Source organism: Myotis lucifugus, unplaced genomic scaffold (assembly GCF_000147115.1).
Source record: "Myotis lucifugus unplaced genomic scaffold, Myoluc2.0 scaffold_200, whole genome shotgun sequence".
NCBI lineage: Eukaryota > Metazoa > Chordata > Mammalia > Chiroptera > Vespertilionidae > Myotis > Myotis lucifugus.
In genome coordinates, this window is record NW_005871248.1 from 1,607,642 (window position 1) to 1,623,730 (window position 16,089).

The 16,089-nt window shown below is 40.9% G+C and overlaps 1 protein-coding gene across 8 annotated transcripts in view; it reads left to right on the plus strand.

Annotated features, from left to right (window-relative positions):
* RBBP8 (RB binding protein 8, endonuclease) overlaps positions 1 to 5,371 on the plus strand; it is a 78,719-nt gene extending 73,348 nt beyond the window's left edge. For 6 of the 8 annotated variants that reach the window (XM_023761150.1, XM_006097396.3, XM_023761152.1 and 3 more), the window contains 3 exons: positions 1,661 to 1,757; positions 3,498 to 3,639; positions 4,974 to 5,371. In XM_023761150.1, coding sequence (XP_023616918.1) covers positions 1,661 to 1,757; positions 3,498 to 3,639; positions 4,974 to 5,071 — 337 coding nt within the window. In that variant the 3' untranslated portion in view covers positions 5,072 to 5,371. Of the gene's footprint in view, positions 1 to 1,660; positions 1,758 to 3,239; positions 3,366 to 3,484; positions 3,640 to 4,973 lie in introns of those variants that run through there. The other 2 variants (XM_023761151.1, XM_023761153.1) reach the window with 2 other exon arrangements.
* The last annotated feature ends 10,718 nt before the right edge of the window (positions 5,372 to 16,089 follow it).

Here is a 16,089-nt window from a genome sequence, read left to right on the forward strand (position 1 = left end):
TTCAGTCCTTGGGCTGATGCTCTAACCCAGTGGTTCTCAACCTTCTGGCCCTTTAAATACAGTTCCTCATGTTGTGACCCAACCATAAAATTATTTTCGTTGCTATTTCATAACTGTAATGTTGCTACTGTTATGAATCGTAATGTAAATATCTGATATACAGGATGGTCTTAGGCAACCCCTGTGAAAGGGGTCACGACCCACAGGTTGAGAACCGCTGCTCTAACCTTTGAGTTTTTCTTCCCAACTACTTTAATCCATACCTCAGTGGCTTTGACCTAACTTCCTAGGTTTCCAGTGTTAACAATAGGATTTGATCCATTTAATAACAAATATAAATGATAATTTTGCCTAATATTTTGAAGAATTTAGGGTAGATGGAAGCAACAAACTTTTGGAGCAAAACAGCAAATACATACAAATACAATAGGTCCTTGGGTTACGTCGGAGATCCATTCCTAGGGTGAGACATAACTCGATTTTCGCCATAAGTCGGAACCCACCTACATAAGCACCTACACAGCAGTAATGAAGTGAAACAGTAAAAAAATTTAAAAGAAAGATAACAATTCCTGACCTTTACTTGTGGTAAATAAATAATAAAAAACATAAAGCACATATGTACATACGTCAAAATGACGGGACTTTTTTTTTAATATAAATAAATGGGAGATGGCGATGTAACCACAAAATGATGTAAGTCGAGTCCGACGTAACCCGAGGACTGTCTGTAGATAAATCTGTTCTTTAGCAGGGAGTAGGTTAGCCCTGAAATATGGGTTCTTAGTACTAGAAAACCAAGTTAACAGAGGCAGTATTCTCTTTCTTGGTTATGGTATTCCTTAGTTTAATAATACAGTATTCTTTTTTGTTTGTTTGTTTAACCCTCACCTGAGGATGTTTTTTATTGATGAGAAAGAGAGAGAGAGAGAAAGAGAGAGAGAAGCATTGATTGGTTGCCTCCCATATGCACCACAACCAGGAATGGGAACCCAAAACTTAGGTAAGTATCCTGACCAGGAATTGAACCCATCACCTTTTGCTGTATGGGACGACACTCCAACCACCTGACCCACCCAACCAGGGAAGTATTCCTTTTTATTTAGGCTATTTTATATTTCATCTCCTAATCCATTATTTTCAGCCATTCGGGGGCAAAAATAGGAATAGTTAACTTTTTCAGAGAAAAATATCCATAAAAATACCTCACATATAGTAGGCAGTTAATATTTACTGAAGAATGAATGAAGAAGTATTTGGGTTTTTGACATACTGAATAAACATTTCAAATAAAATGAATGGATGTTTTGGGATTATTTCTTCCCTGGGCTCTCACCTTTGTTAATTTAAAACCTAAACCAGCCGAAACCGGTTTGGCTCAGTGGATAGAGCGTCGGCCTGTGGACTGAAAGGTCCCAGGTTCAATTCTGGTCAAGGGCATGTACCTGGGTTGCGGGCACATCCCCAGTAGGAGATGTGCAGGAGGCAGCTGGTCTATGTTTCTCTCTCATCGATGTTTCTAACTCTCTATCTCTCTCCCTTCCTCTCTGTAAAAAATCAATAAAATATATTTTTAAAAAAAAAACAAAAAAAACCTAAACCAAAGATCTTTGTAATAACAAATGGATTAATTTTAAACTTAATTTATTTTTCCCCCCAGAGAGACTAGCTTACAAAATTTTCCTCATATTGAAGTGGTTCGGAAAAAAGAAGAGAGAAGAAAATTGCATGGACACACATGTAAGGAATGTGAAATTGTAAGTACTACTATAAATACTGTTCAATTGTTGTTTTTTAACAATATGGCTTTATAGATCATGAATGCATGATTTTAAAATCATAGATAAAAATTACATTTGTATCTGGAAACCTAGTTTAAGCCAGGAATAACAGAGTAAACAGAGAGAATATTGGCTGAGACCTAAGAGAAATAATAGATTAAAAATATATTTTTATTTGTTCTAGGAAGAGAGAAAAACATCAGTGATGAGAGAGAATCATAGATCAGCTGCCTCCTGCACATCCCACATTGGGGATCAAGCCCTCAACCCGGTCATGTGCCCTGATGGGGAATTGAACCATGACCTCCTGGTTCATAGGTCGATGCTCAACCACTGAACCATGCCAGCTAGGCTGGGTATTTTTAATTAATAAACTATTTTTTAGAACAGTTGTAGGTCCACAGAAAAATTGAGTAATACATAGAGAGTTCCCATATACCCCTGTCCCCATTATCTTTTTCTCTCTTTTCTCTTTACGGTGTACTTTCAACACAGCAATGAATGGACTTTTTTTCCTAATGATGTTTTTGGAATAAAAGTTAAATCATGTCACTCCTCTACCAAAAACCCTTAAATGTCTTCTTATCTCACTAATAAACAGAATCTAAAGCCCTACAGCACACTTTAGCACCCCACTTTTCTCTGACTTCATCTACTACTACTCTCCCACTTACTGTGTTACAGACACATTAGCCTGTATTGTTTGTGAATATGTTGTAATTTGGTGGTAGTGTTTCTCTAACATTGATTGATAACTATGATTCTTTAAGGGCCTCCCATCCCCATTCCCAGGCTAAGGTAACAAAGGCTAAATTCATGGCAATGAAAATGATGAGAAAGATACCCAAAAAAAGTTGTTTCAGAGATACTCTAAAAAAATGTAATTAAACTACAGAAAAATGTATGAAAAACCTTTACTTTAAACTTAAATTTTAGTCCTAAATCTGCTACTTTCAGTAGTGATATCTTGGTAAATTATCACTTTGACTTTTAGTTTCTCAACTATACAATGGAATTAGCTGGATTATATATGATCATATACCTCTATTCTATTAAACTTTACACTACTCCTTTTTCTTTAGATCTAGAGCTTAAAGACCTATACAGTTTGTACATATAAGTTTTATCCTTGTTTGTGTGAAATTCAGGTTCTTTATAATTGCAATTGCAAAAAATGATATGCCTTTGATCCTAATTAAAAAGTACAGTTTGAGGGAGGAGCCATGAAGCCTGTAGCATTCAAAGTTAAACCTTTATTTTTAAAAAACTGTAGAGATAGGAAAATTACTTCAAAACATACATTATATCCAAATAACAATTGAGAAAGTGCTGTTCAAAAATGCAGGCCTCTCATTTCTGTTACCAGTCTGGCAAAGGGGAAGAGTTTGCACCAATAAGTAAGTCATCTGTGTCACTAAACACATTGTAAAGTTCAGCTGGCATTTCTTCCCATTGTAGACTTTACTGATGGAGGCGGCAATATGTTGATGTACATTGTAATACAAGCTTCTTTTCTCGTTTGTGAAGCAAACATTTCACAGACCAGCAGTAATTACTGTTAGTAATTAATACTACAATCATCAGGTAGTAGTATAGTTTTCTTAGCATGCCTAATACTTTAGTAAAAAGTTTTCTTAGCTTCAAGTTTATAATCAGTAATCAAATCACCCCATTTATTGTTCCTAAGTGGGAAAACTTACCAGTTTTTATTACTAGTATTATGCAGACATTCCAGCAGAAGAAAGAGAAAAGAAGTTGGCTTCCTGTTCAAGACACCGATTTCGCTACATTCCACCCAACACACCAGAGAATTTCTGGGAAGTTGGTTTTCCTTCCACTCAGACTTGTATGGAAAGAGGTGAGAGTATAGATTATAACATTTTCAAATTTATTTTTTAATACATATATACCCAAATATAACCTTTTCTCAATGGTTCTCTTTACCTTCGGTAAAAGTTTTGTGACATAAAAACAAATTCCTAAAGATAAAAGGCTTATCTTCAACTCTTCAAGTAATTTCACTGGAATCAAATTGTTTATAATACTTTAGTGCAGCAGTCGCCAACCAGTGGTCCACAGACCACTGGTGGTCCGTGAGGTCCAAAAGGTTGGCGACCATGCTTAGTGTGATTGTGCATGCATTATCCTGGTCTATCATTCAAATTTCAGAAAGCAATTTGCTCCTTCCTGCTATCATCAAAACAACTTTTATTAAAATAAATAATTTTATAAAAGTTGCCAGCAAGGTTTATCATTTTAAAGCCACTACTCTGAATTTTAGATTTTAAAACCTCACTTATGCAGAATGCTGGTTATGTTTAAACCATGTATGAGTAAAAAGGACCTTTGTTTGTTTGCTTGTGAAATTGTTGACATGCAACTAGCTCATTCAAAAATGGCACTTATATTTAATACAATTTGAGCATGTATGCAACTTTAATGCTCCAGACATTTAATGGTAAGATAGTTCTTCCAAAGATGCAGTCTTTGACAGTCATTACCATATTTCCGCTTTCCCCCTTAACAAGCCAGGTTAAGTCCTCTGTGACATGATCTCTCTGCTGGTCATCATTTAGAATTAGTCTGGATGAGAGCCTCTTTGTACTAATATAGCCTAGGGCAGTGGTCGGCAAACTGCGGCTCTTTGGCCCCTTGAGTGTGGCTCTTCCACAAAATACCATGTGCGGCGCACATGTACAGTGCTATTGAAACTTCGTGGCCCATGCGCAGAAATCGGTATTTTGTGGAAGAGCCACACTCAAGGGGCCAAAGAGCTGCATGTGGCCCACTGGCCTAGGGGTCTGGTTGGAGAACAGTCCTCCCCTGAATACCTTAGGAGAGTCTAATTGTCTGAAGAGTATAGGGGCTTGTCTTCTAATGAAATAGCTACTACAAAAAGTCTTTTTGATAAGCACCTGGAATTTATCATAATAGTATAGTGGAAGCTACTTCAAAGGACTGTGAGTGTTATCTGAGGTATTGGATATAACACATTTGATAAATGTTTGCTACTATGATGGTTAGTATAAATGAGGAAACTGATGCTAAATAATGAAATCCTTCATCAGCATCACTCAGCTAATAGAATCATGTAAACTTACAAGGCATTAAATAAGTCAAATGTTTACTGGATATGTGCTGAAAGAAACATGTTGCTAACATAGTCTTCTAAATTTGTAATTTGTTTTTAAGGTTATATTAAGGAAGATCTTGATCCTTGTCCTCGTCCAAAAAGACGGCAGCCCTATAATGCAATCTTTTCTACTAAAGGCAAAGAGCAGAAGACATAGATGTTGAAGCAAAAACATGATAGAGAACAATTTTTTTCTTTCTAGTTATTTATAGCTAATGTTGGTATTAAACACTGATTTTTTTAAATCTTCTGTAAGCTGATTTATAAATCATTTTCTATTAAAAATATTTTTAAAATGGCATTTACCTACCACACAACTACTAAAAATGTGGGTAAGTTTATATTGTGTTTTCTTGCTTTTGCACCTCTAAACAATAAGGTGCTTTAATTTTGCACTCTAAGTTAAGAATTGTTTATTTACTTTGTTTGGCATACCCAATTACAGTTTTGAAAATATGATAGTTGTCTGTGATTTGTTTTTCAGATCTTTTCTTTTTATGCCATCTTTCCTTGTTATTTACATTCAGCAGTGACTTCATGTTTATCATTACAAATTTTCATCCTCTTAATCATTGCTCTTCTGTTGGTCATTCCAATATCTAAATTTAAGTGTTTAAACATCTAAATTTTAATAGTCCTTTTAGCTTTCCAGCTTTTTTCTTTTGTTGAATTGAAATGAGGTGCTACTGTAGAGTGTATTCCTTTTGAGGTATCCACAAATACCAACTTTTTTCCTTTTGCATGAACTGTAAGTTAACATCACCCTCTGATCTGATGCTAATATTCCAGTTTCTCACATGTAATTTTGTGTTTGTTTTTTTTCCATTATACTTTTTTTTTCTGGTGCATTTTTCAAGATGAATTTGTTGAGGTCTCTGCCCGTGTGTTCAAGTTTAGTTGTATTGTTTCTCTAGATTAACTGTTATGAACTCCCAATTTGGCAACAAAGTAGATTTCTCGATTTAGCAACTTTCTACTCCTCCTGGACCTACCATAACTAAGCATATCTGTGTCACCTTTTCTAGTGGCATTTTGTTTATCAGGGGCTTTTTGTTCCTTTAGTCCATATCTTGATAGTATTATATAAGCAGGATTACATAGACACTGAATAGAATGTCTCACTCTGTGTACATTATTTGGCTCTAAATGTGATTCTGAATTTTTTACAACCCTATCATAACTTCTGTTCAGCACTTTTCTTCCTGCCCCAAATTGTTTCTCTATCCTGTTTGATTTTTTTTCTCTGCTGACAGTTACCTAATCTCCCCCAAAATGATAGAAACCATTCATAATTATGCCAAGAACTGTTTATGCTATTCCCATAGATTTTTCTTTTAATTCTCAAATAATCTTACGAATTTATGTATGAGCTTAACATTACGCTGCCAAAAATGGATCCAAGAAGCAGATTAAAAAACGAATGACTGGTTTTCTTTTTCTCACAATAAAGTCTGGAGGTCGCATCTAAGGCTGGCAGTGCAGCTCCAGGATGCCCTGTGGACCCAGGTTTACTCTAGCTTTCTGCTTTCATGCTCTATATGTGGCCTTCATCCTTGTGACTGTAAAGTAGGCTACCTCTAGCATCATGTCCATGTTCTAAGTAGAAAGAGGAAATGGGAAAAAGCACGTGTCATTTGTTTTGGTTCCCCTTTAAAAAGTTTTCCTTAAGCCTCCACCCAATAGCTTTCTGTTTCTCAATGGCCAGAATTGTCACTTGGCTACCTCTACTAGTAATAACTAAGGGATGAAATTAGAGCAGAGATGGGGAACTTTTTTCCTGCCAAGGGCCATTTGTATATTTGTAACATCATTTGTGGGCCATACAAAATTATCAACTTAAAAATTAGCCTTCTATATTTAGTCAAACATTTAATTAACTCACCCCTAATGCCTTGGCAGGGCCAAACCAAATGATTTCCCGGGTCTTTTACAGCCCTAGGGCCTGACATTCCCCATCCCTGAAGTGTAGAGCCTGAGGTTGCCTAATTCCAGAATCAGATCTTGTACCTCTAAAGACCAGGAGTCTGACAGTCACCTGGTTTGATGAATAGGGCACCACAGGATGTACAGTTTGAGCTCTGATGGACTTTGCTATTTAAAAGCAGCCTACGCAGACACAGCAAGAGACTATCTGATAGTAGCTTAACAGCAGCCTAAACCTTTATAACTAGCATGTCATTTTATCCTCACCTTGTGGAAGGTTGGGTAAACTAAGTTCTCTCTCCCTTATTATCTGCTACTGTCTAGCTCAGGGGTGGGCAAACTTTTTGACTCGAGGGCCACAATGGGTTCTTAAACTGGACCGGAGGGCCGGAACAAAAGCATGGAGTGTTTGTGTGAACTAATATAAATTCAAAGTAAACATCATTACATAAAAGGGTACGGTCTTTTTTTTTTTTTAGTTTTATTAGTTTGCCCACGGCTGGTCTAGCTCTACCATTAAGTGAAGTCATGAAATAGATACTTTTCAAAAACACTGAAGTTAGAAGGATGCATTTAAATGCAAAACTGCAATATATGACAGATTGTGCACTTCAAACTTTTCTTTAGAAAGATAATGTATGTGAAAGGGCTTTATTCATTTGTAAAGCATTATATATTAGACAATACTTTCATACAAATACATGCCAATCACTGTTTATATAGAGATATGTATAGTTTCAGGTTGCCTGTGAGCTTTTTAAAGTTGAAGACCTCTGATTCAAACTTTGAAAGCATGCAGAACCTGTGTGTCAGCACTTAGCATTTGAGTAACACCTTCCTGCCTTTAAACAAGCAGGTATTTTGTTTAAACCAGTGGTCGGCAAACTCATTAGTCAACAGAGCCAAATATCAACAGTACAACGATTGAAATTTCTTTGAGAGCCAAATTTTTTCAACTTAAACTATATAGGTAGGTACATTGTTATTAACTTAATTAGGGTACTCCTAAACTGGCCTTTGCTAAAAACGTCCTCAATCTGATTGAGGTACGTTCGCTGAGGTCGACCCCTTCCAACTCTCCCATCCACACTCGTCTTGTATACTTGTTTCAGATAGACGAGTGTGGATGGGAGAGTTGGAAGGGGTTGACCTCAGCGAACATACCTCAAAACAGTGTACCTCCCCCGCGCTGCATATCCCACGGCCCTCCTGCACCGCATCTCCCGTCGCCCTGACCGACCAACACCCCCCACTTCTTCTAACGCCAGTTCTTCAAAATAGACTCGCCCAGGCCGAAAACCAACTTCTGCGCATGGGCCACGAAGTTTCAATCGCACTGTACGTGCGCGCCCGCACGTGGTATTTTGTGGAAGAGCCACACTCAAGGGGCCAAAGAGCCACATGTGGCTCGCGAGCCGCAGTTTGCCGACCACTGGTTTAAACTACCTGAAACCTAAGATTGGCCAAGGCAGCAGTTTGAATGAATTAGTCATGGGTGCCCAGATGTATGTAGAAGACATAATAGGCTACATCGAGAGAGCAAAATAAAGCAGAATATTCCCTAACACCTGTCATGTGAAAAGTTTTCCCAAAGTCCAACTGCAAAGGCTGCTGTTGTAGGCTTAAAGTATTAGTAACTCAGTTTAAACTGCATCTAGCATATGTATGTAAAAATGCATAGAAGACACTATTCTAAAAGAAATAGTGAAAGGCTGCAAAGATTCCTCCCCAGGTAGTGTTTATTTGTAATTCAGTTACAAAAAAAAGAAATAGTGTTACATAAACCAAATACTAATACATTTATTTAAAAACCATTTATCAAGCACTTTACCAGGCACAATACTAAAGACAGAATCAGGCAAAATTGGACAAATTTTATTTTGAAGGAGCAAGCTTTTAAAGAAGACAGACCTAAGAATTTTATCCTGTTACCCCTGACATTTTAGCATAACAAACATGAATTTTATATTGAAAAATGCCACTTTGGAAATAAGCATTTCAAATATATCTCAAATTTCAGCATCCAGCTATGTTCAAGAATTCTAGCAGTTTAAGAGACATCTCAAACTCTTTCTTTGCTGAGCTGATGCTGTTAGAATGGCTCCTTAGAAAACTGAAGTGTCCTTCCACTTGAGTCCTGTAGCATATACACTTAGGCAAGCAGTTGTGTGCTATCGCCAGCAGAGGCCAGAAGAGAGTTATTGTTGGAGAAGATTAGTGGAAATTAGGGGCTGAATGGGACTACCAAAAGAAAATTTCTAGGATAGATAGATATGAGTTGGGTACAGTAATGAAAGCATATTGGGCAAAAAGCAAGCTTTCAATAAAACTCTACTGGAATAAAACAAGTGGCAGAGGCAATAATTCATGGTCCTGAGGGGAAAATAACAAACACTGCATACATACTAGGCATTTAGGGCTACAGAGATGTGAGATCCTGTTATTGCCCAGTGGGAGACTAGATATAAATTGATTGATTGATAGATGCCTAAGAAGTCAAAGAATTTTAGATTGAGTACCAAAAAAATGTTAAGGATAATTAGAACCTGAACTGCCTTAGGATGATTTAACCTAGGGAAGCAGAGAGGAAGAGACAGTACAGTCTAAATTGGGAAACTAAGCTGAGTATTGAAATGTTAAAATACCAAGTCAGAAGGAGCCTCAGAGATTATTGGTTGACTTGCAAGGTCCCTATAAACTGGAACCTCAGTAGGGTGCTTTTTTCCCTTCCTAAGTCCTAGGAAGCACATACAAGGTTTGTGTTGGTACAAGGCAGTAAACTTGTGTCTTAAAGGTAAGACTAACGAATTTAGACTTGAGTGTTTAGGCTTTCAAACTATTAGTAGTGTATCCTTTACTCAAACCCTACAAAGAACCCCAATAAACAATGTTTTCAAGGCATACATTTATTTCAATGATTCGGGTTTATCACCTTATTAATCCAATCAATAGGACGGGATAAATACAAAATTGGGAAATGACATGGATGGCAGGTTACATCGGCCTCAGCATCCATGATATCCCAGATAAAAGTTTGCTGCACCCCAGACCAATTAAATCATTATTTGTAGGCAAGTTCCAGGCATCAGTCCTTTTTTAAAAGCTCCTTAAGTGATCAAATGTACAGCGGAGTTTGAGAACCACTGCCCTAAATCACTGTTCCAGGCTGGTTCAATGGTATTCAAACGAATGTTCATCAAAACCACGTGGGAGGTTTATTAAACCACAGACTGCTGGGCTTTACAGTAGACTTAAAGGCAGAAAGCATTACTAGAAATAAAAACCAGCAATCATATCAATAAGTTCTATTTACCAGGAAGTTCAAAGTTCACATAGCCTGGCCAGTGTGGCTCAGTGGTTGAGTGTTGACCCATGCACCAAGAGGTCGCCAGTTCAATTCCTGGTCAGGGCACATGCTCAGGTTGTGGGCTCAATCTCCGGGCGGGGGGCATGCAGGAGGCAGCCAATGGATGTGTCTCCTTACCCTCCCTCCCTCTCTAAAATCAATAAAAACATGTAAAAAATTCACATGCACTTAGTAACATAAACTCAAATTATATAAAACAAAGCTACAAGGACAAATAGACAAATTTATACTCATGAGAATTTTAACACACTACCCTCATTCAGGGATAGAGGACACCTCTTTCATAACCAATAGATCCCCACCAAAAAATCACTAATGATATAAAAAAAATAACATGAGCAGCAAACAGGATTCAACATGCAGATAAAAACTTTTTCATCTGGCCTGCACTCAAGTGTTATTCCCAAGATGTACAGGAGATGGCAAGAGAGAAGCACAATTGGTACATTTTTTAAAGTGACCACAATGTATTGTGAAGTTAAGTTTCAACAAACTTCAAATGATTGACTTATATAAAGCATATTGCTATTATAAACAACTATGTGCCAACAAGCTAGACAATATGGATGAAATGAACAAATGTCTAAAAAAATACAATCTTCTGCCCTGACTGGTTTGGCTTAGTGGATAGAGCATCAGCCTGTGGACTGAAAGGTCCCAGGCTCGGTTCCGGTCAAGGGCATGTACCTTGGTTGCGAGCACATCCCCAGTAGGAGGTGTGCAGGAGGCAGCTGATCGATGTTTCTCTCTCATCGATGTTTCTGACTCTCCCTCTCCCTTCTTCTCTGTAAAAAAATCAATAAAACATATATTTTTTTAAAATACAATCTTCCAAAACTTAGGCAGGCAGAATCAGAAAATCTGAATAGGCCAATAAGAACTGATGAAATAGAAGCAGTAATCAAAAACTCCCAGCAAGCAAAAGCCCTGGTCCTGAGGGCTTCACAGGGGAGTTTTACCAAACCTTCAAAGAACAACCAACACCTATTCTCAAACTATTCCAAAAAATCCAAGAGGAAGGAACACTTCCAAGCTCTTTTTATGAAGCCAGCATTATCCTAATTTCAAAACCAGATAAAGACAGTACAAAGGAAGAACTACAGGCCAATATCCCTGAAGAACACAGATGCTAAACCCTTAACAAAGTATTAGCAAATCAGAACCAGCAATATATTAAAAAGATCACTCATCATGACCAAGTGGGATTTATTCCAGGGAGGCAAGGCTGGTACAATATTCACAAATCAATAAATGATACATCACAAGTTCAGAGACAAAAATCATATGACCATATCAATAAATGCAGAAAAAGCATTCAACAAAATCCAACACCCATTTTTGATAAAAACTCTCAGCAAAGTGGGAATAGAATGATCATATCTCAACATAATAAAGGCCATATATGACAAACCTACAGCCAACATCACATTCAATGGGCAAAAACTAAAACCATTGCCTCTAAGAAAAGGAACAAGACAGGGATATCCACTTTCATCACTTTTTTTTTTACCACTCTTATTCAACACAGTACTGGAAGTCCTAGCCAAAGCGATCACTTGTAAAATTCCCCCTTTTTATACCTTAGAACACTCTTTGCTGAAAGGCCTAGGCTCAGCCTTGGCTCCGCCTCCAGGGAGGCTGCAAGGATGGACCTCGGAACGCTCAGGTAAACTGACACTGGAAGTAGTGTACTGCGGAATTCTGGTATTCTACCTGAAGAATGTGTTCATGAAAAAATGGCCCCACAGGATATGCTCACCTAATGTGCAACCTGCCTCTCAATCCAGGAAAAAATCCTGCTGGTAAGTCCATTAAATGTGACTGGATGCTTGCCTCATGTCCCAACACCATAAACTTTTAAGGCATGTTTTTGCAATTGATCTGAGGAGACATCTTTATCATACAAAATTTACCAATGGATTTGGGTCAATTACTAAATCTTCTATTCTGTCCCATTAATTCACATACAATCCTATATAATAAAAAGCTAATATGCAAATCGAAAGAACAACCGGTCACTATGACACACACTGACCACCCTCCAGGGGGCAGTTGCTCAATGTAGGAGCTGACCCCTGATGGTCAGTGTACTCCCACAAGGGGAGCACCACTCAGCCAGAAGCCGGGCTCATGGCTGGCAAGGGCAGCAGCACTGGCGGAAGCCTCTCCCACCTCCAGGGCAGCACTAAGGAATGAGCAGTAAGCAGTAAGGAGTGAGCAGCGAGCAGTTAGGAACAAGTGGCAAGTGGTTAGGAGCACCGAACGCCAAGTGCCAAGCCCAGCTCGGGCTCCTCCCCGGCCGCCTGCTGCTTCACGCACTGCTACATCCCCAAGGGGTCCCAGATTGCAAGAGGGCACAGTCCAGGCTGAGGGATCCCAACCAGTGCACGAATCTTTGCACTGGGCCTCTAGTCCTATATAATAAAAGCCTAATATGCTAAGTGTCGACGGTTCGTTCGACTGTTCAACCAGTTGCTATGACATGCACTGACCACCAGGGGGCAGACGCTCCGACTGGTAGGTTAGCTTGCTGCTGGGGTCCAGCCAATCAAGACTGGGCGAGATAGGCCAGATGGGCCAGACAGGCCCTGGAGCCCTCCCACGGTCCCTTCCTGGCCCGTCGTGCACCCGTGGGGTCCCTCGGCCTGGCCTGCGAGGATCGGGCCGAAACTGGCTCCATGCATGGATTCTTGCAATCTGGGACCCCTCGGTATGTCGGAGAGCTGGTTTCGGCCCGATCCCCACAAGCCAGGCCAAGGGACTCCACCAGTGCATGAATCCATGCAACGGGCTGGTTTCGACTCAATCCCCGCAGGCTAGGCCAAGGGACCCCACCAGTGCACAAATCCGTGCACCAGGCCTCTAATCCTATATAATAAAAGCCTAATATGCTAAGTGTCCAACTGTTCGTTCAACCATTCGACCAGTCACTACAACACGCACTGACCACCAGGGGGCAGATGTTCCGACCGATAGGTTGGCTTGCTGCTGGGGTCCAGCTGATCGGGACTGAGCGAGATGGGCCCGACATACCCTGGAGCCCTCCTGCAGTCTCTCCCCAGCCGATTGGCCCCAATTGGGACTGGGTGAGACGGGCTGAACACACCCTTGAGCCAACCTCCCACAGTCCCTCCCCAGCCCCTAAAATATTTCATCTACTTAATTTCCTTTCAATGTGCACAAATCCATGCACCGGGCCTCTAGTGAGGTAGTATTTGGTATAAAAAAATGTTTTGGAAAATTGTGAAGTAGGTGATATGCAGATTATTTAGGAAAAGTGCAGCACACTTGGCAGGTTATTTTTTGTAAGGCAACCCCAAAAGCAATAGGACATGCAGGGGTAAGGGGTGGTCAATAGGCTCCTTCTTGGAGTCTTAATGTCTAAAGCTAATGCAATTATGCTAAGGTTCCTTTCCTAAAACCAGGTTTTTCCACTGAAATCTCTTAGAAATGGGGGAGAACTACAGGTTCTTTCTGGCCTTTTGTTTTTCTTAGCTACCAGTTTAAAATCAACATGCAGCCCTAGCCAGTTTTTCTCAGTGGTTAGACTGAAGGGTCCCAGGTTTGATTCCAGTCAAGGATACATATCTTGGTTACAGGCTCGATCTCTGGCCCTGGTCAGGGTATATACAGGAGGCAACCAATCCATGTGTCTCTCTCATATCCATGATTCTTTCTGTCTCTCCCCCTCCCTTCCACTCTCTTTGAAAATCAATGGAAAAAATATCCTCAGGTGAGGATTAACACAAAAAAATCAACATGCAAAATACAAAACTTTGGTCATCTCTATTCCCATCTTTTGAATGGTAAATAAAAGTTTTACATCCAGAAGCTAAATTAGTTGATTATTCCATATTTCACTGATAAAATAATCCAGTCCGAAAACTGTTACTTTAGATAAGTTGTTAAATCTTATTTCAGGACAGGGTGAAGTAGATATACTTCCAAAATTTACTTTCTATAAAATATCTGATTACTTGCTTATGTAGGGGAGAAACAAACTTCCCTCTAAACTCAAGTTTCTTTTCTGATTTAATAATCAAATAAATATGACACAGATTAGCAACAGAAAATAACTAAATTTAAGGTATTACATATGTATGGGAACCTCACATACGTGAGAGAGAAAGAGACCTCACATGCAGGAGAGATTCAAAGATAGAAGACATGGGCACATAAGACATTCTGAGCTAGGAATACTATAAGGTGTCCTGGGACCTTCAAAGAATACTTGCAAAACGATATGAGCAGATGCTTAGTAGACAGGTGCTATTCCTAAAATGTATGCTAGATGGCAGCAGAGAAGAGTACTTCTTTGGGGAGGAAAGGAGATGGGGTCAAAGGTTCTTTCTGAGTCTTTTTTCCTTGATAAAAAGCTTAAAATCAATATTCCAAAAAGTGGCATCAGGGTGGCAGAATTTTGATCCCTCTTCATAAGGAATTGTGAATTGTCTGTGACGCCAGTATTCTTTAGAATGGTAAATTTATGAGCAAATTAATTTATAGATATACTAGAAGCCCAGTGTGAGAAATCACGTGGCCCCGCCCACCCGTGCGAGCCCTGCCTACCCACCCGCCGCCCCACCATGCTCGCAACCCTGCCCACCTGCATGCACCTCACCGAGCTCCCAGCCCCGACCACCCACACAGGCCTTTTATAATATAGACTAGAGGCCTAATGCACGAAATTGGTGAATGGGGGGGGGGGGGTTCCCTCAGCCTAGCCTGCACCCACTCCAATCGGGGACCCCTCGGGGGATGTCCAACCGCTGGTTTAGGCCTGATCCCTGTGGACCTAAACCGGCAGTCAGACACCCCTCTCACAATGTGGGACCGCTGGCTCCTAACCACTCACCTTCCTGCCTGATTGCCCCTAACCCCTCTGCCTGCCTGCCTGATCGCCCCTAACTGCCTCTGCCTGTCTGCCTGATCACCCCTAACCTCACTGCCTGCCTGGTTGCCCCCAACTGCCCTCCCCTGCCGGCCTGATCTTGCCCCTAACTGCTCTCCCCTGCTGGCCTGATCACCCCTAACTGCCACTGCCTGCCTGATCACCCCTAACTGCCCTCCCCTGCAGGCCTGATCTCGCCCCCAACTGCCCTCCTCTGCCAGCCAATTTGGTTCTGATTGGTCAGTTTCTATGCCAGTGAGCGTCAAAAGCTCCACCTCCTAGGCAGCCATTGGCTCCTTACATTCACCCAGATTTGGTTCTGATTGGTCAGTTTCTATGCCAGTCAGCGTCTCTGGGCCTATCAACGGGGCCTGATCAGAAAGGCGGGGCTGCAGCAGCACTGGTGAAGGCCTGGAGAGAAATGGAGGCTCGGCTGTTGGCCAGGCCGGGAGAGAAAGAGAGGCAAGTTCTATCAACGGCTACCACAGAGGCTACGGATCAGACCCTTCCTCTCTCTCTCTGAAGGTCTCTCTCCTGGCCTGATCCGCAGCCCCCTAGACAGTCAGTGCTGCGTCAGGGCGCCCGCAGCGGCCTCATTCAGTGCTGGGTCGCCATGGCAACCCAGCACGGACTTCCGGTCTGGTCAAGCCTTCAGTCATAATTGGTCATGTAGGGTATCTACTTTACTTAGAAGACAGTTCTCCAGACTTAGTACTGGGGTGAAGGCCATTGGAGCAGGTGCCATTTTGAATCACTTCCAGTCTGTTCTGTCATTTGGCCCTCCACAGCAGGGCCAGAACGAGGCAAGCATTCTGCTCTGGCCTCCATCAGTGCCTCAAGCCCCAGCAGCAGCAGCAGCGGCAGTGGCAATAGCGGTGGCAGCAGTGCCCGCGACCTGCCCGCCCAGGTGTGAGCGGCCCCAAGCAGGCAGTGCTTTCCATCACCGCCGCTGGCGGCACACGCATGCAGTGAGTCACCAGCGCCTGCTTTCCCA